At 43.6% G+C, this 27,054-nt stretch overlaps 2 protein-coding genes across 4 annotated transcripts; both read right to left on the reverse strand.

Moving 5' to 3' along the window:
* Positions 1–1,861: 1,861 nt before the first annotated feature.
* LOC308407275 (uncharacterized protein) lies at positions 1,862–6,458 on the reverse strand. Of its 3 annotated transcripts, none has more exons than XM_080898838.1 (7): positions 6,079–6,458; positions 5,710–5,820; positions 5,256–5,351; positions 4,860–4,894; positions 4,733–4,758; positions 2,928–2,981; positions 1,862–2,840 (listed from the first exon to the last, which is right to left on the reverse strand). In XM_080898838.1, the coding sequence occupies exons 2-7, from the start codon at positions 5,810–5,812 to the stop codon at positions 2,681–2,683; spliced, it is 474 nt and encodes a 157-aa protein (XP_080754964.1). In that variant the 5' UTR covers positions 5,813–5,820; positions 6,079–6,458; the 3' UTR covers positions 1,862–2,680. The 3 variants fall into 3 exon arrangements, with proteins under 3 accessions (XP_080754964.1, XP_080754965.1, XP_080754966.1); XM_080898839.1 differs by having other exon boundaries at positions 5,710–5,788; positions 6,079–6,454; XM_080898840.1 differs by lacking the exon at positions 6,079–6,458 and adding an exon at positions 5,972–6,049 and having other exon boundaries at positions 5,710–5,788.
* Positions 6,459–6,770: 312 nt separating this feature from the next.
* Positions 6,771–17,504, reverse strand: nlrc3l (NLR family, CARD domain containing 3-like). Its single transcript, XM_080899552.1, has 12 exons — positions 17,222–17,504; positions 15,984–16,160; positions 15,356–15,451; positions 14,880–15,045; positions 14,052–14,199; positions 13,563–13,655; positions 12,355–12,704; positions 11,479–11,691; positions 10,454–10,629; positions 10,089–10,365; positions 9,369–9,584; positions 6,771–7,362 (listed from the first exon to the last, which is right to left on the reverse strand). The coding sequence occupies exons 1-12, from the start codon at positions 17,245–17,247 to the stop codon at positions 6,976–6,978; spliced, it is 2,325 nt and encodes a 774-aa protein (XP_080755678.1). The 5' UTR covers positions 17,248–17,504; the 3' UTR covers positions 6,771–6,975.
* Positions 17,505–27,054: the final 9,550 nt, after the last annotated feature.

The raw sequence follows: 27,054 nt of genomic DNA on the forward strand, positions 1-27,054 counted from the left end.
TTTCATGATATGACTTGACTAAAAGAAATGTTATTAAGGAACCGGACCACGGCAGGTTTTAGAAAACCCATCCAGAATAATTTTGTAGGCCCATACAGGGACCCCAAAGGTCAAAGCTTCTGTTGCCCTGCTCACGCAGTCCTACCAACAACTACCCACTGTGAAAACAGGCAGGTAATAACGTTTTGGCACATTATTTATGATAAGAACCCACCGTGAGGGGAAATGCAGTTGTGGAGAAGATGAAACCACAGAACATGTTTGATGACGCTGTCAGAAATATGAAGTTGGGAAAAAGTGACTGATGCAAAGCCCCAGTAAAGTGAAAGTGAAAGTGGATCTTATTGATATACTGTAAAAGAACTGAAGAAATGAACGATATCAGGCTATATTGCATTTTCTCAGACAGACTAATTTATCTGATAGCCTTTGATTTTTGTTTTCTTTCTCCGAGGGCAGCTGGATTAACAGCGTATTGATTTATAGGATAAAATATCAAAGAAAAGATGTCTAGTTTGACTTTGGTAAGAGACATAAATCCCTTGAGGACTGTCAGGAACAGCACCCCGTGTAAACATCAGCCGACATTCCTGAGTGGCTTTCCCCTGGTCCTCACGTCACGCCGAAGGATGGCGGTAATGCACACGGTCGCTGTTTGACAACCGCCAATAAAACCCACGAAGAAGAACCCGAGGTCGGTTTGGATAATGGCGGGTGTTCTGATATAGAAAACAACTTGCTCGTTATGTGTATTCTTCATTGGAGGTAAACATTAAATACAATATTAACTAAATAAAGTCATAGTTGTGCTCACATAGCATTAAACGCTGCTCTGTGATTTGTTTGAACGTGAGCGGCTCATTAATGCACTGAAATGATGCAATGTATTTATTATTCATGTATCTGTAGAAGTTTACTGGCTCAATGGCGCCGTCTTTCAGAGGCAGTAGACAAAAGGCTGAGGTGGCTTGTAGAGCAGAACGCTGTGGTGGGGAACTCCAGGCCTCGAGGACCGGTGTCCTGCAGGTTTTAGATGTGTCCTTGATCCAACACAGCTGATTTAAAGGCTAAATGACCTCCTCAACTTGTCCTGAAGTTCTCCGGAGGCCTGGGAATGAAACAATCATTGGATTCAGGTGTGGTGACCAAGGGTGAGATCTAAAACCTGCAGGACACCGGCCCTCGAGGACTGGAGTAGGAGACCCCTGGACTAATACCATGAGTGTTGGTGAGCTTTTTACTCCCCAGTGGTCTGTACCATACAGCAGACCATAGTTTTATGGGTACAGTTCAGTAAAAATAGTCCACCAGGCCCCAGCAGTGTGCACACAGTGAGAAGGCTGGGACACCTATCACAGCAGCCTTACCCTAATTCAATTAATCAGGTGGAGGAAAGATTAAAAGAAATGACCCTACTCTCTCTTTTTAAATAAAGATCAAAACTATTAACACAGGCCAAAATGGTTTGCAAACATGCTTTTTATGCTATACAGCTGGACGTTAAAACGTGTTTGCATGTTTGCAGACCTCTAAGCAGCACTTAGAGGTCCTGCAGTTTTTTGGCATTTCTTAATTTGGCTTCATTTTTCAGATCCAGAAGGGCCCAAGCAGGGTGTGCTGGTACACAGTACTTTAAACCACATCGTGGTCAGTGTGTTAGCGCAGCATCCCATCTGCTGAGACATTCCAGTAACAGTCCAGCTCATTGACCATAACACAGAATCCACGTTACTGTCATTCTTAGCCTGCTGCTGTTTCTAGCCAGAAGAACATGGAAACATTAGATCACTAAGGTCTTTCAACATGGCAACAAAAATGATGTCAGATATGCGGACATACGGTTTCTCGTAAAATGTCTTCATTACATTTTCTTTTTTTTTATTTTTACAAAAAATACCTTTAATAATTTGCCTCGTTACATTTCTTGTCAGTGACATTTTATTAAGAGTGTAATTCTTTCTGCTTTACAGTGACTTAAGAAACTGTATTATTGTTATTACACACTGTTACACTGACGCACACTGTTTAGGAGTGATACTTTACAGAACAGCAGGAAGACAGCATTTTATTCTTGAGTCATTATAGGACAAAGTAACATTTTAAATCCTATGGAGCAGGTTTGGATAAGCTGGACAGAGGCAGGTGTAAACTTGTTACACAGCGCTGTAATCAACTCGTGTACTTTCACTGTGGACACAACGAGTCAGTGTGAGTCCGGTGTTTTGAATCTTCTTCGGTTTTCTTTCTCTGATGCTACATGATTAAGTACATCTCAAAACTCGGGTAAATAGAAAATAATAAAAAAGGACACTGCTTAAAACTGTAATAAAACAATTACATTTGACCCTGAATTAGATAAGAAAAAGGACAAATGGATGGCTTTAATGTTAGAGGAGCTAAAACAGATGTTTCAGACAGAAGATGAACTGGGGAGCTGCACCAAAGGCCAGTAACAGATAAATAAGTATTATTTTCAACAGTATTACAGGTGTACAAAATCAATACTGGCTGGTCACTAGAAGCTTTGGCTTTAAAGTTGGACAGCAGAATCTGAAGCTACTGTAGCAGAGTCCAAGTAAAAAGTGGTGAAGCTCAAAAATAGAGTCTCGATGTGACATCGATGGAACAATCCTTCCATCCAAAGGAAGATGATTCCCGAATGAACAACTTCCACTGTTCATCACACGATGTAGGCGTAGTAGCACACAGCTGATAACACAGCTAAAGGCAGCAGCACCAGAATCATCTTCCACAGGCTTCCTGTGGACTTGTCTCCAGTGGGCTCCCCTGATCGTACAGAGGTGTGATTGGTGGAGCTGTAGGTGACCTGCACGGCAGCCCTGAGACACAAAGGAGAAGAGGTGGGTTAGATCCAGCTATAAACTCACGAGCTCAAACATGTGACTGCTTCATACTGCAGGATTCACTCTGTGTCAGCGTCTGGTCCCTCCACTCCATGTTGCTCAGTGCTTCGCTTCACCCTGTGTGCAGGAAACACACAGTTCAATACTTAATGTTCAAGCCAGCACTGGGTTTGTTTCACTGCACTACATTTATGATACATTTTAGGTAAAGTTACCCCAGGGTTTACCATCAACGTGTCATCACCATTATGACTGAGCTGACAAGAACAGTGGATTTTATTAACACACATAACAGATTTGCACTGGTAGTTAGCTGCATGCACTTTTTGGTTTAAGGATGGCTGGGTATTAAAATGTTATCAAGTCCAATTAAATAAAATATCCTCAAACAAAGGTCAAGAACGTGATAAAGTCCCTCACGTGGAACAAATGGCAGTAAGTACCGTGGCAGCTGCATCAGCATCAGCAAGTTAAAATAATGAAATGCTGCAGTTTGAGTTTCACATGTAAACCATCTCTCTGCTTCCCTCGTCACCTCCTGGAGTTCTCCCATTTTCACATGTAAATGATTTGATTGGCTGAATAGCATGTGTGTAGTGAGTTACAAAGCACACGATTGGTTGGTGTACACACAACAAGAGATAAAGGAAAACGTTGCACAGATTAATATAACGTTAGTGTAAATACTAGAAAATCCAACCTATCATCTTACAGTGTAAATCACAACACTGTACTAAGAAATGTGACTCTGCAGAGTTCTGACTGACATCTGGGTAAACAACAACAATCTGCCCTTTCAGTTTTACTTCCATGGTAGTGTGGACCATAACACAGATGAGGTGTGATAACACCAGTGCAGTTTGGGAGAATTTCATAGAGGAAATAAAAGCACGGTGTTGTATGTGGGCGGTGCAATATAATCAGCTTTAAGACTATCCAACCGGAGCGGTGTGCTGTCAGTTAAGTAAACAACATTTAACTTCTTTTTGCAGTTAACACTGAATGGAACGATGTTTGCTAACTGGGTATTAGTTGTTTGTAAACCAGTCTGGTGGTTGTTGGCAGGTTTCAACTGGTGTTTCTAAATGGTTAGTAGAGAGAGTGGTGCATCGAGAACCACCAGTATCTCGCCAGTCAAGGTGAATGTTGTTTACCCATGAATGCCACAAACCCACACTATCATTTTTATGAGATTCATGTTCTGTTTAATCTGCTTCACTATAGTTTCATGTCCACATTTGTGCATGCACACACATGCACCATGTTTGAAATGCACGTGTCAGCGGAGCGGCTTCATCGATCCATCATTGTCTCAGAGGACGAGAGGATCTTAAATTAGAGCCTCATCCAGATGCTCTAACCCAGGGATGTCCAACTCCAGGCCTGGAGGGCCGGTGTCCTGCAGGTTTTAGATCTCACCCTGGGTCAGCACACCTGATTAGTTTATTACCAGGCCTCTGGAGAACCTCGAGACATGTTGAGGAGGTCATTTAGCCATTTCAATCAGCAGTGATGGATCAAGGACACATCTGAAACCTGCAGGACCCTGACCCTCGAGGCCTGGTGCTGGACACCGTGGCTCTAACCTCTCCTCAGCCGTGCGTTTGCTGCTGAAATAGTGTCACTAGTGTTGTTTGTGGGGACAATGAAGACAGGCCTCCATGAGATCATTAAAGAGTCACATTATAATCAAGGTAAACGTACTTTGCAGGTGATGATCTAAATAAACCCTCAACACCTCAGCCTCGCAGGTCTCGACAGAACAGGTTGCTGCTCTTTTTCTGCTAACAGGTTAATCAGGATGTCGTGTTGCACGAGTGTCTTTAATGTGCCTTGTGATGTTCTGTGTGGGTTATAGCAGTACTCACATGTTGGCAGAGCGCTTACGTGTAGCCTGTCGAAATGAAAGCAGGAGTAATTGTAAGATTATTGTCTTTTTCCAGAGTAGAGGAGTTGGCACAAAAACAAAGGGGTAGGCAGACAATCAGGACTCACTGCACTCTGGTATGTGATGTAGGTAACTTCCTCCTCTGTAAAAAAACAACACGAAACACAAATCATCAACTATTACCTCAAAGTTACACCTCCAAATCTGATCAGAGGACAGAAACAGGAGGAGCAGAGTGAGCCTGAGAGCGAGCTGCTGGGGCTGACCTCTTCATACAGACCAGTTATCATCACTGCTGCTGTTTCCATAACACTAACGGATTTAAACTTCAAATTCACAACTATGAAGGGAAGAGAGTTACAGTTCACCACCAAACACCACAGTCTCCTGACTTTACCCAATCACCGTTTGTGTGTTTAAGATTGGAGCTAAATGAGCCCGATCCTTAGTATTCTTCACTCTGACTGAAACACTGACGGCTTCTACCTCAGGCTGCTTCCTACCTTCCTCTCTGTAGTAGGTCTTATCAGAGGACGTCTTCACTGAAGCCTGCTTCATCGCCTTTTCAAGCTTCCTCTCATACAGATGCCGAGTGGAGTCTGTGTTCACACAAAAACACTTCTTCAGTATGTGAACAAAGGACAGACACTTATTTAAATAAATGCTGGAATGAATTAAAAGCAGTTTTTGGGTTCACATGACCTTTTGTAATGAATGATTTTAATGTCACGTGGATCCATTTTTATGATGCAGTGTAAGCAGTTTCCACATACTGTCCACATATACCAAGCCAGACCTGACGTAGCGGTAGCCTCGCGTTATAAACTTCCAGTGTGAAGGAAGTTTCCCGCAACATTTTCCTCATGTTTCAGATGCAGAACAGCGCTCACGTGGATAATCTGCGTGTGTGGAAAACACTTCACGGCGCAAAACTGCGATCCCTGTGTGTGTACTTACCCACGATGGGTCCGTGTTTGATGCCATACTGAGAGAGCAAGCTGCCGAGCTCCTCGTCGCTTTTCTCACTCAGAGACATCTGCAGACAGACAGATTCAGACATGCGCCACCCTGCGCTCCAGCAGGGAAACCAACAGGCTACATTTCAAAACCAAACTTTATTAGTCAACGTTTAAGACAGTCGTACATGTTGTAAAGCGTTTACTTCTTTGGGCCCCGTTAAAATGAGTTTCCCCGCAGAAACATAGTTCCGAGAACTGACCTGGCGGCTTTTTGCGTCCCTCTCGAGAGAGTAAATCACGCTGCCACAAACAAATGAAAGCGGCGCATGAACAAAGCTTACGGTAAAGTGGGCTGAATGTCACTCACCTTTGGAATAAGACGACGGCTGTGCTGCGTGAACTGAGACGAAGGAAAGTCGGGCACAGCAGTAAAGCTCACATGTGGGCGTAACTTCTCCAGAATTTGGAGACGTTAGGTTGGCACACCCGCAGAGCACCGCTGATCCTGCTAACCTGACCTAGCCTTGTTCTGTAGCACGGTTACCAGTGCTTTGCTTTTAAACGAGTAATCAGCGCTCAGAGCGGGTCCAACAGGACCTTTGTTATCGGCAATCTGTGTAACATAATAGATATCCCCCTCCCGCCGATCCATCCTTCCAGCCCGGGTCCTCTACCAGAGGCCTTGAGGGTCCTGCGCAACACCTTGGCTGTTCCTAGGACTGCGCTCTTCAGAGACTGGGAGGACTCCGATTATCACTGGGACCACCGGGAGCTTCATCCTCCACATCTTCTTGAGCCCTTCTAAGCAATTTCATGTCATAAACTTTTGTCTTCTCTCTCATAGCTTGTGTGTTTTTTGTTGTTGTGAACTGGTGCTCTATTAATAAAACTGAAACAATCTTTCATTCTTTTCGTGGAAGTTTGTTCAGTGCATGACACGCATTTAGTTTCTATTTCACTCGTCTGTAAATTAATATCGGCTCCCTTACATTAAGCTGGAGGGAAATAAAGACAACAGATGCTGAAAAATGGCGACTAAATGAAGTAAAGACATTGTGTGAATACATTTTTATTAGTGCTCTGTGTAAGACTTTATAAATATAAAGCAGTACTGCAAGTCTCCTCTGCTGGAATGCATAAAAACGTGATTTTGTCTGGTACAACGGTAAAAGGATCATCATCTTTGATGTTGTACTCCAAACAACAAAAACTTTAATGTTCATTACATTTATGTCAAGTTTTCATGAAACCACGCAGAGTTGAATCACTCATCGCTCTGTGTCATCTCTCTAAGGCACTCCCTCACGTTATCCACCCTTTCAGGTGGAGCCTTCTGTATGGTCTGCTCCAGCAGCCGCCGTGCTTGATCCAGCCCTCCTACCTTAGGGGCGTTCTGGCGGAAGAGGTAGCCGCAGAGCTGATTGTCATGGCAGTCTGGAGAAAGCAGGCCACACAGAAAGCGCAGGAACATGTCAAAGTGACCCAGTGGGTGGTTAAAGGTTCGCACCAACGCACACTGGATCAGGCCTGCGATGGACTTGGTTTGTTCTTTGGATGCAAAGATCTTGGGCATGTGCAAGATCCCAGAGTCCAGGACGTTCTTCTCCTCTGTGCGAAACATTGTGAAGACATACAAAGCAGCCATGAACTCCTGCAAGAAGGAAGATAGAGCTTCTTAAAGCGTGATCTCTACAACATACAAGTTTTTCACATTTTTGTGTATGTCACAAGAAACAGTTGATTACAGTGGCTCCTCGTTTATCGCGGGAGTTACGTTCTAAGAGTAACCCGCGATAGGAGAAATCCACGAAGTAGCCAGTTTTATTTTTTTACAATTATTATAGATGTTTGAAGGCTGTAAAACCCCTCACTACACACTTTACACACTCAGACAGACACGAACATTTTCACACTTTTCTCTCTTGTTTAAACCCTTACAGTTCAAACCTTGGTAGGAAAATAAGTCCAGTATTATAGAATGAAACCAAACACACCCGCGGCTGCCTTTCAGGGCGCAAAACGTTTCGTCGACAGTGTTTGTTGGAGCAAACCTACAAACATACAGTGCAGCACTTCAGAGTCACACTGCTAGCGATCAAAGATTTATATAAATTTGACAAGCTGACCACATTCTGTACTGTACAGGAGACACGGCAGGAGATTGATTAACAGTGGCTTGCAGCCAATCAGGACGCAGAACACAATGCGCTGTAAAAAATAAAAAATGCAAAATTGCACAAAAAAAATCAGTGAAACAGCGGGGCTGTGAAAGCTGAACCAAACACTGTTTCTGTGGTGGGTGGGTTGATCCCTGGCTGCTCCAGGCTGCATCCCAAATGCCTCGGGAAAGATGCTAACCCCCAAGTTCAGATCTAATGCTCTGCTAACCACTCCCTGCAAATATGATATAAATTAAACAGAAACAAACAGAAAATAAAAAATCTACGCAAGGATGCTAGGGTAGCTGAAACAGAGGGAGAGATGGGAAAGTCTGCAGCTTCAACAGATCCCTACATGTGAAGTGTATGTTTGATATACTAGAAGGCGTGTTAGTGTGTAAGATGCAATGCAGCTTGAGTTGTGCTAGCTTCACTACCTTTATGGAGTCAAAGGCTACGTTCACACTGCAGGTCTTAATGCTCAATTTTTTTTGATCAAATCTGATTTTTTTTTCTGTCTGGTTGTTCACATTACAAATAAAATGTGACAGCAAACATGCTCTACTGTGAACAGTTCACGGCCCTCAAAGCAGCCCGCATGTGCAAAAGAAGACGTCACACACAATATGTCTGTGAAGGTTCTCAGTCATCCAGGTCATCGTAGTCTAAGGAGCTTGGAAAGAAAAGCGTCTGGGCTTCTTTGAGTTGCTTGAAGACGTTTCACCTCTCATCCGACAAGCTTCTTCAGTTCTAAGGGTCAATGGTGGGGAGTCCCAGAGAGTCCCACACCAGCGAGGGAGGATAAGAAAGACAGACGCAACAGGCCTGTCTTTAAATCTGGGACTCCCCACCATTGACCCTTAGAACTGAAGAAGCTTCTCGGATGAGAGGTGAAACGTCTTCAAGCAACTCAAAGAAGTCCAGACGCTTTTCTTTCCAAGTTCCTTAGACGTCACACACAACGTGCTCCGTTTATGGAAGTAAAAATGGCGGCTACAGAGCAAGTAGGTGTTGTTGCAGCAGTCTATCAATTTCTGCACAGTCGTAACTGACATAATTTTGACGAATTAATTAGAGAAAGAAGGACACTGAGAAAACAGAGAGGGCCTGTGCTTTAACAATGGCCGCCATGCTTTCTCGTTTGTCTTCTCCGGCGCTGATAATTGGCGTCTGTCTTGTGTCAGTGACGTAAAAGACGGATTTAATGCAACATGACCATTCAAACAACAGTCGCTTTCTAAAACATCAGATATGTATTGGATTCAGTACCACATACGAAAGTGACCCAGATCGGATTTGTGCCGTTCACACTGTCATACCATGATGGGATATGGGTCGCATAGGGTCAGAAAAGTCAGATTTGATGCGCTTTCGCCTGCAGTGTGAACGTAACCTTAGACAGTAAAGTTTATGGGAAGGTTGATGTCCGAGCAACAGGAACCTGTGAAGAGAGCTTATGTCAGGTCTGTTTGAAAAGAATAAGCACGAACATGTTTACCTGGAAGGTGAAGTGGATAAAGGAGTACACTGTCCTCCCATTGGCAGCTGGGGCGGGGAGCGCAGTGCACATGCCGCAAAACACGGCCACCTCGTTCAAATTCAGGCTGTACTCCTTCAGATCGTCTTCATAGAACACGCTGGTATCCTTCTCCAGCATTTTCAAGGCCATCCTTCCCAACTGTACCACCAGGTTTTTATCATCAGTGGACCATTTCTGAGTGCAAAGAACACAAGAAGATAAAAACAAAGCTCTGACACCGAACATAAGCTTTGCAGTTCCAGGGCAAATGCCTGTTCATCGGTCTTAATGGAAATAAACTGGGATTTGACTGTGTTTGATTTATTGCTCCTTTAAAGCTGGGCCACATCTGGACTTTTCTGTTTCAACAGCTCTTCTTTTCACAGCAGCTGCGATGTCATCCACTCTGCTGCTTTGGGACTGCAGCGTACACCCGACAGTCATACATTAACACTCAGTTACCGACAGTATAGACAGTATATGACCCATCAAAGTCATACTAAGGCTGTAACTTGGCCAGTTTAAAAACAAAGACAGTATATAAAAGATGGATGCATCCTCTGTGACATCACTTCAGAAACTCGTGTAATACACACTGTGGACAAAGCCGCTCTTTCTCTCCTAAAGCTAGCAAACTAGAGCAGCAGTAGTTTGCAGCAGGACTGGAAGCTGTTTGGAAATGAAACACAGACACGTTACCAGCTCATTTTCCCTCCTGTCATAGTAAAACTGCAGCCTGCGATTCATCTGGACCATCAAAATGTTGACGTAGAACGGCGTCAGTCTGGGAGGATCCTTCCCGTAGCCCCGGTAACGGTAGCAACGCTCGAACACCGTGGCCACCATCCAGCACACAAACGGGTGGCGAGCGGCCATGACAAGTGTGGGGAGGCGCTTAAAATGAGACAAGATCTTTGCTCCCAGATCCGTATCGCTCTGCCAGCGATTCTTCAGGTAGGACTCTTTCATGTCATCGCTGCGGACAAAGGGGGCAAACGGATTAACTCACAGCACTGAAACTAAATCACGTGCACACAGACGTCAGAAAGAATCAGCCGCCATACTTGAAGCCCTGGATTTCTGTGACCGCATCGATGAACTTGGAAGGTATCTGTGAGACAGCCCCCCGTCTGCCCAGGATCCAGAGGCGGGCGCCGCGGAGCACAGTGCCTCTGATGATGTTTACTACCAGGACGTCAGGATGTGCCGGAGTGTCGTTGTCATGTATGACTGGAGCATTCTGGAGACAGAAAAAGGAAACAGACAGAAATGCGTCTGATTGAGTCAGCCACTTATCTTAGCAGCCAGGTTTATTCCTGCTGGCTAAACCTGCTCAGTTACAAACAAGATCGTCACAAGTACTTTACTCCATCTTCATTTAACCTCCTAGGACCTGACCTCCACATGTGTGGACATCACATTTCCTTTAGAAATGTGTGGTTTCTTGCACATTGAATTTTGGTTTGTCCAGACCACAACACTGAATGTTGGGCCTGATATCCACTTACAGGGACGTTATGCTGCCACTGTTCTATCCAAATGTAAAACGAATGTCCTCGTGTGTGGATCTGATTTTTCTCAGAAACAAAAATCAGGTAAGAAAGAAAAAAAAAAATCACAAAATTCTTAGTTTTTACATTCATCAGGTCCCAGTGACAGAGCTCAGGTCAGTAGGTTAATATAGCTGTGTCATGTCAGGATATCATTGCAAAAACAACGCCATGTGCTCCTAGCACACACAATGCCACTGCTCAAGCATCGTCCTCTGTGGGGAACATGATGCTGTTTTAGAAGCAGAACAGCTCTGCTGTGAATGATGCCGGTGACGTTGTGGGAACGAGATGAAGATGTGTTACACTGACACTACATATCAAAGATGGTTTGATGAGTGTGCAGCTTGTTGTGTGGTTGGAAGGAGGTGCTGCTGCTGTTCTGTTTAGTTAGTCTGAGAACAGGAAGTTAGTCTCACAGAATAAAAAGGGTTTTCACTCAAATCTTTAAATATCCAAGTGTGTTTGTTTCCTTTATGTGACTTGAGCCAATGATGTTAATAAGTCAGACATCAAAGTATGTGAATGGATGGGTTTACCTCCCAGTCCAAAGAACTCTGGTAACGATCAAATGAGTCCATTATGATGAGAAATTTACATTCGTCCTCCTCCAGGAAAGGCTTTACGTCTTTGCAGTCAGAATAAAAATATTCAATGATTTCCATGATGGACATCGTCTGAGAAGGAGGGAGGTGTTTGTTTCGCAGGACCCACAAAGATCTGAATGAAAGTTTGATGACAAACTGGATATCCTGGATAGAAAGAACAACAGAAAAGCTTTTGGTAATGAGCGAAACACAGGAACAGTAGCACAGCTCGTCTCTGCTGCAGCTGGAAAACCAAATACTGGCGAATCAAACCAACTACGCTGTGTGCTACTGCAGTGCTCAGGCTTCACACAGTATATAAGATGATAAAAAGGGAAATGTAGACAAAATATTGTGTAATTCCAAATATCAAACACATCTAGAACTCACACTGGCTTTCATTTATGGAACGAGCTAATTACAGCCCCTAACCCAGCATTCAGGAGGATGAATGGATGGATGACATATACAAAAAGTTCATTCCCCTTACAGCTGTTATCAGAGTGAAACAGACCGAGTGAAGCTGCTGGGATTTCTGTGTTCTTTCAAAGTAACTGCTAACGCTCTTCATGTATCAAGTGCACGAGACTGGAAAATAGTTCAAACAGTGAGCTCCTGCTGGAGTGACGGTATAACCACGTGTTTATCCACAGCAGGGTCCAACCCGAACGCTTTTTCTTGTCAGGACTGGCCTGAGGCGCTCATTGGGTCAGGATATGCAGAATGTAAAGCATAAAGGCTCAGAGAACTCAGACCTCCCCACTCAGGACCAGCCCAGAACACACCCTGCTGTGGCTTTACTGAAGCTGTGATTTGTAAACATCTCACCTTATTGGCCCGTTGTTCGGCCCAATCCAGGCAGAATTTTCCCACACACACACTCATGCCAACTCCTGGAAGCCCTGTGGTCACCAGCGTCCTCACCGGAGTGCCGTCATCTTTCTTTAGTCGGATCAAATTGTTCAGTCCAACAAAGGTGTCAGGGCTGGGGACCGGGACAGGGGACGCAGGTGGTCGTAAATCATGGGTGGGATAAATTCCTCCACAACCAGAGGTGGAAATCTCCGGCTCCACAAAGACCTTGTCTAGAAAGTTCTGCTTCCCAGCTTGAATGACTCCCTCCCGGATGACTTGATGGTCTCTGAATAAAGCCTGCTGCAAGCGGAAACGCATCAACGCTGTGTCGGAAAAGATATGGAGCAAAGTGAGAAAATGACATGTAGGAAAGAAAGAAACATTCAGTCCTTCAGGTACGTGTTGTCTAAATTCTGAGAGCTAAAATGAGATCATTCATCATCATTCAACAACACATCGCCTACAGGGGAAGTAAGAGGTTAAATCCAGGACGTCACACAATCTATTTACAAGTCAAGAAGCTTGCAGACAGAGCAGGGGTGTCCCACCCCAGGCCTCGAGGGCCGGCGTCCTGCAGGTTTTAGATCTGACCCTGGGTCAGCACACCTGAATCACATGATTAGTTCATTCCCAGGCCTCTGGAGAACTTCAAGACATGTTGAGGAGGTCATTTAGCCTTTAAATCAGCTGTGTTGGATCAAGGACACATCTAAAACCTGCAGGACACCGGCCCTCGAGGCCTGGGGTTGGACACCCCTGAGACAGAGGTCAGAGAATAGATGTTCGAGTGTCGGCAGACAGCAGGAGCATCAGAGTTGCACATCGAGCTACAGCAACTTTCTTATTTGTGATGATTGGAGCAGCAGATGCTTTGTAATGGCATGAAAATATAAAATGTCGTTTCATTTTACACATGAGTAACCCTGCTAGTATATGAATTGTTGAGCCATGGCCAAAAACAATTATATTGTCACTCTGACTTAAACAGTCTCATCTCTGACACAGCGACCACAGCGATTCTGAAGTAATCCCATTGAGGCTTCCCAGAGCTGTTCCCGCAGATATTGGATGTCATTTGCCGTGAGGCATAAAAGCACTTTGACCCTTCTTGAAACAGAGACATGAACATACTCTGCTGATGGTGCTGAAACCTCCTGAAAGCCCACGCACTGTCCGCTCACCTCTCTTACACATGTTTGACAGCTCCTCTGCTTCTGGCTTCTTGTTGATACGTTCCAGATTTGTTATTGTGCGAGTCAGAGCTTGATCTTGTCCTGCAGAGCACAGTTTGCATCCAAAATAAAAAGCAATAAGAATGTGTGACACAAGTGTCCATCACAGCAACGACTGTTTCAGCTGTGAAATAAACTTTTACACCAAAATCCCCCCACAGCTGTAAAAGACTGGTTGGCAGCTGTTGCTCCTAAGCGTGGCCCAGCCAGTGATTAGGCTCCGGGAAACACCTTTCCACACGCAGGTTTGGATTTTTCCCCATAAACTCCTTCATTTAGAAACTGCTGCTTTAGTTTACTTGTGTTGTCTGTTTGACATTTCAACTTGTTTGATGAGTTGAAACATTTAAGTGTGACAAACACACCAAATAATAGGAACTCAGGAAGAAGGCAAAGACTTTTCACATCACTGTAGGTGGCACAGCTGTGCTTCCTTACCGAGGACCTCCAACAGCCGGTCTACAAAGTCCAGTATGTCTCCATCGTACATCTGGTTCAGCTTCAGGTCAGCCTCCCACTGATAAAACCACGACTTGAATTTCATCATTTCTTCCCAGGACAGCTTGGTCAGGGTGCTCTGAATATTCTACAAATAAAGAGCACCTTATGAAAACACAACTTAAGACGATGTCTTGTCTTGCTGAATGCTCACGTACTCAAACCCATGGACATGATTTATCAATAAAACTTGTAACAAAACGGCAAAGTTGCTCTGAAATTTGTCCCTCGACTGCCAAATGGACTATCGGGATTTGTTCCACCCTGAATGTTTCATGTGTGCGCCCACTGCAGGAGCCTGCTCTGCAGGACTTCACTCTCAGGCGTGTTTTGGGCAGAAAGATGAAGTAACAGCAGAACAAGTGGAAAAGTCTCAAATGGACTGATTGGGTGTTTCAGGGTTTTCTGGCCCCGCAGACCTCTGACTAATCCAGAGAAGCTTCATCTGTAGCTTTCTCTGACTCTGTGTCAGCCCCAGTGTGTATGGGACAGCTGTCACACACACCTGCAGCTGTGACCAATCACAGCCAAGATGTAAAACGTCTTTATAACCTGAGGAAACATGACGGCTGCTGTTTGTCATTGTGGCACTGATCTTCATCACACTGAAAATGCAGACAGACGTCTGAAGGAAAAGCCTCCTGACAGCAACAAGTTCCAAACACTTTGGACAGAAAATGGTGATTACACTGTGTTATTCAATGAAAACGTCTTTAGCGTGGACACCAAGCGATAGCTTCAGTAAAGACAGACAGGCTTTGTACCAACCCTAAAGACATGAGGCAGATCCTGTTCTGGGTGCAGCCTGCCGGGCTGGCTGTTCTCGTCAGGCATTGGATCATCTGGTTCAATGGGCTCAGGCGGTTCTGGAGAATTAGTTATTAAATACTCATCTTCTTCCTCATCATCTTCATAAAAGTCCAGATCAACAGAGCTGGGAGACAACCAGAAGCACAGGGTAGAGTCAGAGACTGCTGCAAACACGGTTACACAGCACGCATCCTGCCTGACCCAACACTGGTGAACAAAGTGTGGTGGATTTCTATAAATATCACTCTTTGGCTCTTCTAATAATAACGTTTGTCAACAACATTTGTTTTTTTTAAGTTTAATGTGTTTGAAAAACAGAAGACAAACCAGCCCGGGTCCATCGTCATGTTAAACTGAAACAGTGTGTGTGTGTGTGTGTGCGTGCATACGTGCGTGTGTGTGTGTGTGCGTGTGTGTGCGCGCGCGCGTGCCACCTGGTATCAATGACCACAGCTCCGGGCGCTCTGGTCTGCTGCGTGGTCATGGTGTACAGGGTTTCTGGAGAGTCGGAGCGATCCTTGATCTGTATCCTGGTCAGTATGAAGAACAACAAGCTGTAACAGGCTGCAGCAGCTCATATCATCCACACCTGCCATCCTCTGTAACTCTAACAGGATATTCAAATGTACCAGATGAGCTGCTGTAAAATGACTGCCCTGCTTTCAAAAGCAGAAAAAGAATTATTGTCACTTCTGTGTTGCTGAGCATTGAAGAACAAATCCAGAATGGCTTGTGGCAGCGCCCCCTGCATAGAAACAGCGCAGGTCCAATCCACGACATTTTTTAAAAACTCTGTACTTCGTTAGCCTGTATTTAAACATGACAGTGAAGTTGAAGCCTAATCCTAACAGCAGGATCAGCTGTGTTTAGCTGCACTGTCTTGTGCATCGTGCTGACTGTGCAAACTTTCTTGCAGCTCAGACAGTGGACAGGCTTCATTTTTAATACGGGCAATTAACTGGAACTAAGGGTGGCAGGCTAACTGTCCCAAAAACACACAGCAAAGAGCAGAAGTCTACAGACTGAAACTTCAAATCAGATAAAACACTCAGGACCAAGTACCCTGTCCCTGTGGGAGCTCTCGGTTCAGGTAGTTTTGCTACCACGTCTGCAGCTTCCTGCTTCTCCTCCACGTTGTCCTCCATGTCGTCACTCTCGCTCTTCATTGAACCGTAGCTGGACGGTGGCCTTTTCCACTTCTCCTTCTCCTCGTCCTCCTCATCCTCTCTCTGGAAAATGCTGGGTGAAGGAAAAGAAAGTTTTAGTGTGCACCTGACTGTTTCTTAAACATCATTCTTCTCACATATATTCACTCATATTAAGTTTTGGTTGTCTGGCTGTGACAGAGAGGTGTAAAGGTAAACATTTTTTTCTGAATTGCCACGTTGCTTTCTGAAAGACGCGCCTGCACTTACTCGTTATTGTTTCGTTACTACATTATTGGCTCCCTCGTCAGCCACTTTATGTTTTCCTCCTCTGTGTTTCAGATTTCTGTGACCGAAGCTAAACTCGCTCCATCACATCCCAACTGGCTCCAACTTAAACAAATTAATTCCTGATGGTGCTAAAGGCTGTAATACTAAAGCCAACAGGATGGTAAAGAACAGCAGACAGTATGAGAGCAGAGGGATGTTCAGAGTAGCTTTAACAGCTTTTTCAAATTCTAAATGTATGTGTAGCTTATGGCATTGAAACATGAAACATGATGTGCACTACTTTGTTAGTTCGGTGCTGCACAGCATACAGTTGTGTTCCTTTGCAAAGGACGGCCCAGTGCATCCAGGTGCAACAAAGGGAGCAGTGAACATGTTTCTGGAGCACTCACAGCTCTCCTGGATCCATGACTGGATCCATGACACAGTGACACATGCAGGAAAAAGAAGTCTGACTGGAAATTCATAGACTAGTTTTCAGCAAAGATGGCGGTTGGCCCACAACTGCCTCCCTGAAGTTAACAGCAGAAACGTGAAACATCAGCCAGTCACAGTGACGTGACGTTTACTTTCCTCGCTCGCTGTAAACGCGGATTTCACTCGCTTTCTTGAACTCTTGCCCCCTGTGTCCACACAGCTGGGCTCTTTCTTTTCACTTGTCTCTGCTGTGACAGGGAAAAGGTCACACAGGAAGAGGCGTGACGGGGGGGCTCACTGCATACCTGATAGTAATAAATGCGTGTTAACACTTGAGTCAGAGCTGAGTGGTCTGTAGCGCACAAGGAGAGTAAACTACGAGGTCCCGTCGGAAACACTGCTTCTCTCCTGAAGTCGCACACAAGCTGGGAAGATAATGACAACACCCACCTTTCGACCTCCGTGTCCGGGTCCATGTTTGTGGTTGGAGCAGACTGGCACGGCACGGAGCTTAGGCGGCTAAATGTTGCAGCACACAGTTACTTTAACACGAAAACAAGCCCACCGGCCTGCCGCGCTGATTAAGCTAAACTATACCACTTCCAACTTTCGTTTTCGACTCGTTTCCTTCCGCGAGCAAAGTGCAACGCAAACCCTAAGACTTCCGGGACAGCTTTTCGAAATAAAACCATGATCGTCGTTAGATACGAGTATATTTTAGAAAGCTACGTGTGTATGAAAACAGACACCACGGGCAGTGCTCGGGGCTGCAACACCACTGCTGTAGACCGCAGAGCTGCGCATGATCTTAATCACGGTCATAGAGCAGCTCAGATGTTAGTTTGAGACATATTCGGGCTTCATAAATTAGTCCATCCATTTTTATTGTATTAATTATTAGTAGGATTTTTGAATAAGGTTAAAATAATCCCAAATAGTAGAAAAATCAGATTAATACAAAAAAAATATTTCAATAACATAAGCATAATATTTATTTGTAACATTTAAAGCTATTGTTAGTGTTCGACATGACAAACGTGGACCTGAATGAGCTCCTCATCTAAGAGAGATGCAGTGTTATGTTGTGAGAAAAGCACAGGGCAGCTTAAATCACCATCTTTTCAGTGTTCCAGGGTCTCCTCTAAAGAATTGTCTTTACAAGTTCAAGTGTACCACTTCCTACTTTATTAGGCAGATCTGTAAAATCCAGTGTTGTCTGTACATTAGTAATTCATATCAGTTCTTAGCAGGTCAATTCAAACATTATTTTCTGTTTATTTTCTATTGTTCTAATGTCCTCATAAACACAGGACGGGCAAACTGTTAATGCATGAAAACACTGCAACACAAAAGTCCAAAGATGACTTTTTGCGGGGACTTTTCCAAGCCCTAGCAGGAAAACAAACTAAACAAAGGTGCAGCACAATGTCAAGGAATTGGCACATCTGAAGCCGTTAGACTTGTTTGGGAGAAATGTTTGTGCAACCACATTTTTAGCTGGTTTGTGGTACCACAGAGGATCCAGTTTTACCACCACAGTGTAAGACTGTGAAGTGAGCTTACAGCAGTCAACTACAGTGCAGGCCCTCTTTTCTTTAGGTCTGGTTTTCAGTGAGCCAGACTTACTTGTTATCTTTGAAAGTTTTCCAGGCTTTCTTTCAAAGCTTTGCCTTTGGAAATTGACTTTTTTTTTCTAACTGATTGCAGTCTAGTCTTTATAACATTTCGTTTGTGCAGAGGCGGAGGCAGACATTTGAAACACCAAAAGGTAGTATGCATGTGGGATTGGGGGGGGTAGAAATGACTGAAAGATTCATTGGCTCTGTTTTGAGTTTTGTTCAAAAAAGAATGACTTCATATAGGGAAAAATATATAACACATATGCAGGACACCTTAAACTAGTTTTTTAATAAGCAGCAAGGCAGAACAAAATCAGGGCTGCATCAAGACACAGGGACTAAACCCCAATTCAACCAGACCCAGAACTGATCCGGAATTAAAACAGGACTACAACAGTTCAAAATCAGGACTGCTGAGGATTTAACCAAGACAGAACTAGAATCAGAACTAGATGATAGTAGCACTAAAAATCATCATAGACCTGCACTACACTTATTTTTTAATTCTACCAAAGTCCACTATTTAGATTGAGAAAAATGTATATAATTATTTAGCCTTGTTGTGCAAACAAGCTTGCAGAACTTAATAAATATAGAATTTGAAAAAGAACAAACCCAAAAAGAAACACTAGGTACGAGATACATGAGGACCTATGATACGGTGATACTTTTGGTAAACAACCATGTGACTAACATGTGGGTCTCACCTGCTCTTGTTCCATCTCTGTTCTGTCCTCATTCTCCTCTCTCTCCCTCTTTGTGCTGACAATCATCAAATATACAGTTGAAGCCAGATATTTACAAACTCTTCAGATAAAAACACAAACACTTTTTTAATTGTAACATCAAATCAGACTAAATGTTTTTTTTTATATTGATAAATATAAAAACTTATTTGTTAACTTTAAGAGTAAAGAGAGAAACTATCTGTATTTCTTAATTGCAAATGGCACCAAATTGTATTCAAAATTGAGCCACACTTATGGAGCTCCACAGTTCTTTTCCTGGTGTTTTGTTTGACATCTCTTGATTTTCCCATGTCACAGAAACAGGCTCTGTGTTTTGCCTTATATGCATCCACAGGTGTGCCACCAATTTACTCACATGGACTCTACTAACCAATCAGAAGCTTCTTCAGCTCAGAATGGAATCATCTGGAGTTTTCTTATTAATTAACAATAAACTTAGTGTATATGTACTCCTAAATTTGATGAAAGTAATAAAAAATAGACAGCTCTGTCTCTCTTTATTCTGACATTTAACTAATTCAAAAGATATTTCAATATTTATCCAAAACAAAACAAGTTTACTCTAAATTGAGGGATAGTCCGGAATAACATCTGTGGGCGCAAATTGGATGACATCTCGGGGAGGCACACTGCCGTGAGTTCTCAGAAATCGGCTCCTTGAGCACAAGAAATGACAAATCACAGAACGCAAGTACGGCGAAGCTCGCAGCTCTCCAACGGGAGATTGAGAGACCAGTGTTGGACTGTAGAACTGCTTTGAAATTCATATGAGTTGTTCGCACTAAAGTAAAAACCACCATCACTTATGCGGATACCCCTTTGGCGCCAGCTGCAAGGCTGGAGCTGAACAACACCCTGATAACGACTGTGTTTAGTCTGTTCCTTCCCATTCCATGCAAGGCCACCTGGGTTGGCTGGAAGACTGTTTACTTAGCCTAGCAGGGCGAAGGACACTGTCTCAGCTGAACTCTGGACACGCACACGTATACACTGATATGCACACTCTCATCCCCCCTCCCTTTCCAAACGCCTTCGATGCTTATTCCCTTCCGATGCTGACGGGGATCAAGGAGACCAGCGCACGCAGGCCCGGATGTACTGTCAAATTCAGCTGTCTCTCATCCTTTACCCACCCCTGTTGCTTGTCATGTGTTTCTTTGGTGTATTAAGAGTTTTTTTTCATGTGCTATGTGCAGAGGTGTTTTTTTCTGTTCTCATACTGATCTCCCTGTCGGAGCTCAGTCTGGGGGGAGTTATTTTTTTCTCTTTATCTTTCCTCATGTGGTGCATTTTCCATTGTTATACTTCTCTGACCTGTCTTCCCCATGTGATGTTTTGTGTAATGTATGTATGGTCGGAGGGTAAGATGGCGCCGCCATTGAGTGCAATAGGTCGGCAGCCTTATGAAATTTCCCCTTGTGGGACTAATAAAGGTATAAAGGTATATCATATCATATCATGTTGTACAGTAAAAAAATGTTCTTGTGTTTTCCATAAAGTGTATGTAAATATCTGGTTTCAGCTGTGAATATACTGCTGTGTATTGAAATTCCTCTTGTTTTGCATAGAAATATACTGAACAACATACAAAGCATAATATATAAAATAACATCTACCTGAGTTTTTTCTTTGAAAGAAGCCCCTTATGTCCATTCTTGTATATCAGTACGTTACTGAAACCTATTTATTTAGCTGTGGAGGGTAACAACTGAGAATATGAAATAAACACACATGTAAACTAAGACTCACTAAAGCAGACCTTCCCAAAGTGTGGGGCCCGCTCCCTAGGGGGGGGGTGCAGAGCCATTGCGGGGGGGGGGGGGGGGGGGGGGGACAATGCTTGGACACTGCTAGCACAGCGCCCACACAAACGCAAAGCAGGAGATGAAGCATCGCTGAATATGTTTCCAAACCAACTTCATTCTAAGCCAAAGACTAGAAAATATGGTGAAGCATATCTGCCCTTTGGTTTCACCTGCACAATTGCCAAGGTAGGTCTCCCTGCAGAATTGGTTTTCCCTGCATTGGGAGCACTCACCTGGCTCTACAAATCACAGACAAACAGTGTTAGTTCACAAACACTTGTTGTAATGACTAACTACTCCTGACATTTTGGAGATGTTAGCTCTTTATACAGTAAAGTTACAGTAGAATACAAATACCATCGGGCTGATCCTGCCACAATTTGTTGCCCCTGTCTATCACGGACAAACAGGATCCCACAGCTGTTTATGTTTTTAAACCCATTTTGCACAGAGAGACATTTTTTGATAAATGTATTGATAGCAATGTTGAATATTATTACACAGGAAAAAACCCAACTACACGTAAAATAATTACACCATGATGCTTCTGCCTTTGTAAATAGAGAGACAGTAACTGCGTGTGTATATGTAAGCGTGTAAAACCTGCAGATAGAGAAAAAAATGTTAATCTGACTATCTGCCTTTCTGCAATTCATCTCATGTAAACAATAAAGTGGCGCACAGCGTGACATGAAAAAAGGCGCATACCTTTGACGTTGCGTGACGAACTCTGTATTCCTCTCCACACTTAAACGGCAGAAAAGGAGTTTTAAAAATCTCAGTTTTCGGTGATTTGAAACGCTGTTTACGTGTGGACACAACAGCTGCGTTTTCAAAAATACCCGTGTAGGTGTGGATGTAGAGTAAAAGAGTTAGTAGTTTATTTTATTACTGCCTGTAATATATTGCAGATTACTTGTATTTGCTTAATTGTTTGCTAAATGTTTGAGGTGTGAAATAAACCGCGATGGAGCAAAATATGGGTGTGTGTGGCTGGAAAATGTGTTTGTGCGTGCGTGCGTGCGTGTGTGTGTGTGTGTGTGTGGGGGGGGGGGGGGGGGGGGGACATTTTTCTTGTAAAACAAAGGGGGGCCCAGCAAAAAAAGTTTGGGAACCACTGCTCTAAAGAAACAGCATTGTTGTTCGGCTTTTCATTTCGCCATTTGTTTATTCACTTGAAGAGCAAGTAACGTAATATGGGTCAAGTGACCCACTTGATATCAATCTTTCGTGATACATCGTCATATTTACATTATTTGTACAGTACAAATGATTTGCTTTGATACCTGGTCAAACTTCAGTTCTCCTCTGTCTGCTAGTGATGGGTCGTTCGCGAACGAAATGGCTCTTAGAGCCGACTCTTTGACGTGAACGACGCGAGCCGGCTCCTTATCGCGAGCCGTCACGTGGGTTTTTTTTTTTTTTTTTCTTTCTCTCAGCCTCTCTCTCGCACTTTTTTCCCGCTTCACTCTGCACGCGAGCCTTGTGCTTTACGCTGGGCAGAGGGGGGAGGGGCGGTAGTTACACTCAGTAGCACAGGAACAGAGCCAGAGAGAGAGAAAGAGAGGCAGGGACAACAACATTAGAAAGGTATAGTAATCATCCACAACTATTTTCGGTTGCAGATGATAAAGGATTGAGAAAGTTTATTCATGCAGGTCCATATGACAGAGAATATGCATGTTCTTTTAGTTTTCATATTATAATTTATATTTAATTGTGTTGTGGTTTGCAGTGTTTTGTGTTCTTTTCACTTTAAATTTGTGAAAGGAAAAAGCTGAAAATTTAAATAGTTAAAACTTGAAATGTGAATAGTTGATTTTTGTATTATATGATTTATTTATTACATTTTATGTGGAGTGAATAAATAAAAGTATATTTACGGTGGCCCCTAGAGACAAAGCACATACAAACTTCAAATCACGTACGAACTCTGAAGCATGTACAAACTCCAAAACACGTAAAAACACGTACAAACTCCAAAACACGTAAAAACTCCAAAACACGTAAAAACACGTACAAACTCCGAAGCACGTAAAAACTCAGAAGCATTTAAAAACTCAGAAGCACATAAAAACTCAAAACACGTACAAAAGACAACAGAAGTGCCCCAGGATGCTGGGCGCAGTGTTGAGCCTTTGTTATCTTGTGGCTACACAAGCCAGCAAGTACCAACGACCGGATTTGGTGTGTGGTAATAACAGGTAAATGAACTTTTTTTTAAATTATTTGAATATATATATGAGTGCCTGTGTATAAATACACAAACAATACACACATGCTTTCAATTGTGTAATTTAAGTGATCTAGTAGCTCTGCTTTGGAAGTTCAGTTCATGCTAGAAATGTGTTTTGGAGTTTGTACGTGTTTTGTCTCTAGGGGCCACCGCATATATTTATATATAAACATATATAAATAAAACCACTTGTTTTTACGTTAGTAATTCCTTTTGTGCATAATTTTATATTATTGTTAATAATAAATTAATTAAAGCAACAAAACAACCTGAAGAGCCGGTTCGGAGCCGAAAGAGCCGGCTCTTTTTAGTGAGCCGAACCTAAAGAGCCGGATCTCTAAAAAGAGCCGGAAATCCCATCACTACTGTCTGCCTAGCTCCGTTTCTCCAACAGCGCACTCGCAGGCAGCAGCTCCCCCCGCCCCCTCGCTCAATCGCTTAGTGCCTGAGCTCGGATCATACCAATATTAGGGGGGATTTATGCACAGTCGTAAACTTCCACAGGGTGCACTATGTGCTTCGAATACTGTGTGTAGTCTTTTGTTTTATACAGTTGTAAGCCAGGCATCTAACTATGAAAAAATTACACTCCAAGAGACCCCGGGTTTCTGAAAAAACAACCCGGGCTTAAGCCCAATAACACCCCCCCCCCCCCCCCCCCCCCCGCCACTGCTCAAGTGTCTGTCTAATGTAAAACTTAGCAAAAAAAACAATTGTAGATTTTCAGGCGTGTTTGTTACAGGCGCCTGCTCAAGAATAAAAGATGGTCATACCATAATATTGCCTTTCAAGCTAACTGTCGGAAGTGTACAGCTGTATTTGCCTTACATGCTTTCCCCCCATTTGTTTGTACGTTTCAGTAAATTTCGGCACTTCCCAGTTTCAACAGCACAAAGCTGTCACGTGGTGCTGGTATGCTGGTAGAGCCACCTGCGATGTTTACAATCCGGTTGTTCAGTCTGACGTCACTAGCCGTGTCTGGACCTAAACTCCGCTGCAGGTCCATATATCAAATGATCACTGTGGCATTACTGAGAGTTATTTCTAACACTGGAAAATAACTCAAAATGTTAGAAATATTCCAGTGTTAGAAAATCAGCACTGCTCAGTGTTAGCCATTGTTAATCTTCAAAACTGACTAGGTTACTTTTAAACATATAACACTGTCAAAAGTGTTAATTTAACACTCAACAGTGTTGTATTTTACACTCAGAGGTGTGGACCCATATAGACACTCTCTAGTGTTAATTTAACACTGGAGATTTTGCTGTGCACTCTCCCCCGCACTCGTTTTTTGTTTTTTTGTTTTTTTGCCTGTCCTGTTTGGCTCTTTTGCCATCAGAATTATTGTCTAAAGGTGAGGAAAGATGCCCAACGGATTTACTTTACCAAATTGACCATCCCAGCCTTGCCGTAATGGTCTATTTGATTCACCATTTATTGTTTATTTTATGAATTTTTTTTATTTTCACTTGCTAGATACGGGACAGACTTGAATGAGGAAAAGAAAAGGGAGAAAGGAAGAGGGGGGGAAAACAGCAGAGAAGAGGGACGGGGATAAAGGGCAAAAAAACAAAAACCAACTAAATAAGCAGACAAAAAAAATACATATATCAATCACCTGGATCACCTGTTGAGAAAGAAAAAAGAAAACAAGCAGAAGAAAACGAGAGCAATACAATAAACAACATCATGATGATATATGGGAATATAACAGTAAATGCTAAATATTAAACATTATTGTGCAGCACGTAATATCGACAGCGCACAGTGTGCTTTGAGGTAGGAGCCAAAAAGGGTGTAATTTGTGTGTGTGAGCACCCATGTGTACACCTGTGAGCATGGATGCGTTCGTTTTTAACCCTAGAACACTATCGCTGGGTGATTTACACCCGAGAAAATAGATTTACATGATTTCTCTCTCCTGCAGCTGTTTGCGTGTCGAGGAGCCTGTGCCTTCACCAGGGAAGTCTCAAATGTCCCAGGAATGGGTGGACCAAAGACCAGCTTTCCAGAGTCATTATTTTGTTTTAGGAGTTTTATTTTTCATTTTGTTAGACATGGCACAGTTGAAAGTAAAAGAAGACCACTCTAATTTGTCATGTGTTGTCATATTTTCATATATTTGATTACTTTTCATTGGTTATATTATATCGGGTAAAAATCACCCGGCATTAGTGATTGTGTTACTATTTATAGCGATAGTGTTCTAGGGTTAAAAGGTTGCTTCATGTAATGATCTGCTAGAGGGTGTGGGGAGCCACAGCCCCGTCCACCAGGGCATGAAGCAGGTATGGAGGAGATCAAAACTCCAGACATCCAGAGGCCCCCAGAACACAAGAGACCAAGGAAGACCAACAGAGGGGCAGCCGCGCCACTGTCCCAGAAAGAGCTGAGGAGAGTCCCAGATGAGGGGTCACTCAGCAGCCGCGGAGCAGAAGCCAGGGGGGGTTGCAGTGACGTGCCCGTGAGCTCCGCCGGCAGCCAGCTGTGCCAGAGTGACCGAGCCCCAGACCGAGAGGCCGAGGGCACCCCATCTCCGAAGTGGCCCGAGCGAGCCCCAGGCTCCAGGCCCCGATAAGCAGCCACCAAGGAGTGAGCCGGTGTGTACCTGGGCGCCCATCCCCGGACACAAAGAACCACCAATGCACCGATGTCTGAGGGCGTCTGCCACTGGCAGGGGAAGTGGTGGGGGGAGATAGGCCTCCAAACCTTAGAGCAGGGGTGCTCAATACGTCGATCGCGATCGACCAGTCGATCGCAAAGGTAGTATTGGTAGATCGCATGGCATTAAAAAAAAATAGATGCCAGCCTATCATCCATCCCGTCACTTGATTGATACAGGGAAGCCAGTCAGATGACAGCAGATTTTTTCTGACGCTTAGGTCGCTGCGCATGCGCAAACAGCGGCGCGAAGTGTAGTAAAACTGACAAGCTAGTCAGCGAGTTAACTCCAATTTTTAGCTCTCGGTTTTTTCTCTTAAACCTGGCCGTCAGCAGCTACTGTCCGGACTATGCATCCCTGGCTGATTCAATTCAGTGCAAGTCATCAGAGTAAACTCAGGTAATGACAAAAAATTTACATAGTTAATTGTGTTGTGAAATATTGGATATTGCGGTTATGCATGTATATACATTGTAGATATAAAGAATCCTCAATATATTTATAAATAAGTATATGTTTTGGATTTTTGTAGTGGGTAGATCATTTTGACTTGGTCATTTTATAAGTAGCTCACATGTGGAAAAAGTGTGAGCACCCCTGCCTTAGAGGGCCTGAGATGTCCCAGGAGAGGTGGCGTCTGATACCCAACCTGACATATAGACACAGACATACAGGCACACACAGATACAAACATCCATTCCCACCCTCATGCTCTCATATGCAATTACTCAACACTCAACCGACAGACATAGAGAGACTATAGCTGTGTCCCGAAACGTCGGCTGCATCCTCCGGAGGCCGCATTTGAAGGCCGATTACGTCACAGCCAGGCGACGAAGGCTGTCCCAATTCGTCAACTCCTTCAAATGCGGCCAACAAATGCGTCCTTCATTTCCCCGAATTTGAAGGATGGGTCGGGTGTGTCCTTCGTGGCCCACCATATCCCAGAATTCATAGCCCAGCCAAATTTCAGCTGACAACAATGGCAGCCGCTACTAAGTTTTAAAATTACTCTTATTAATCTTTCTGGGCCACAAAATAAACTTTTAACATATTTTAAGGCAAGAAAGTAGCTGTGTAAATTACAAATATCTGCTTGGTTTATCAAGACATCGCATATTTGCAGAAGTGTGCCAACGTTTTCGGAGACGTCTGTTACCCACCAGCTCGATAGCAAGCCAGGGGGTTCAATGGTCACTCCAGCCGGCG

Source organism: Rhamphochromis sp. 'chilingali' (assembly GCF_963969265.1).
Source record: "Rhamphochromis sp. 'chilingali' genome assembly, chromosome: 12".
NCBI lineage: Eukaryota > Metazoa > Chordata > Actinopteri > Cichliformes > Cichlidae > Rhamphochromis > Rhamphochromis sp. 'chilingali'.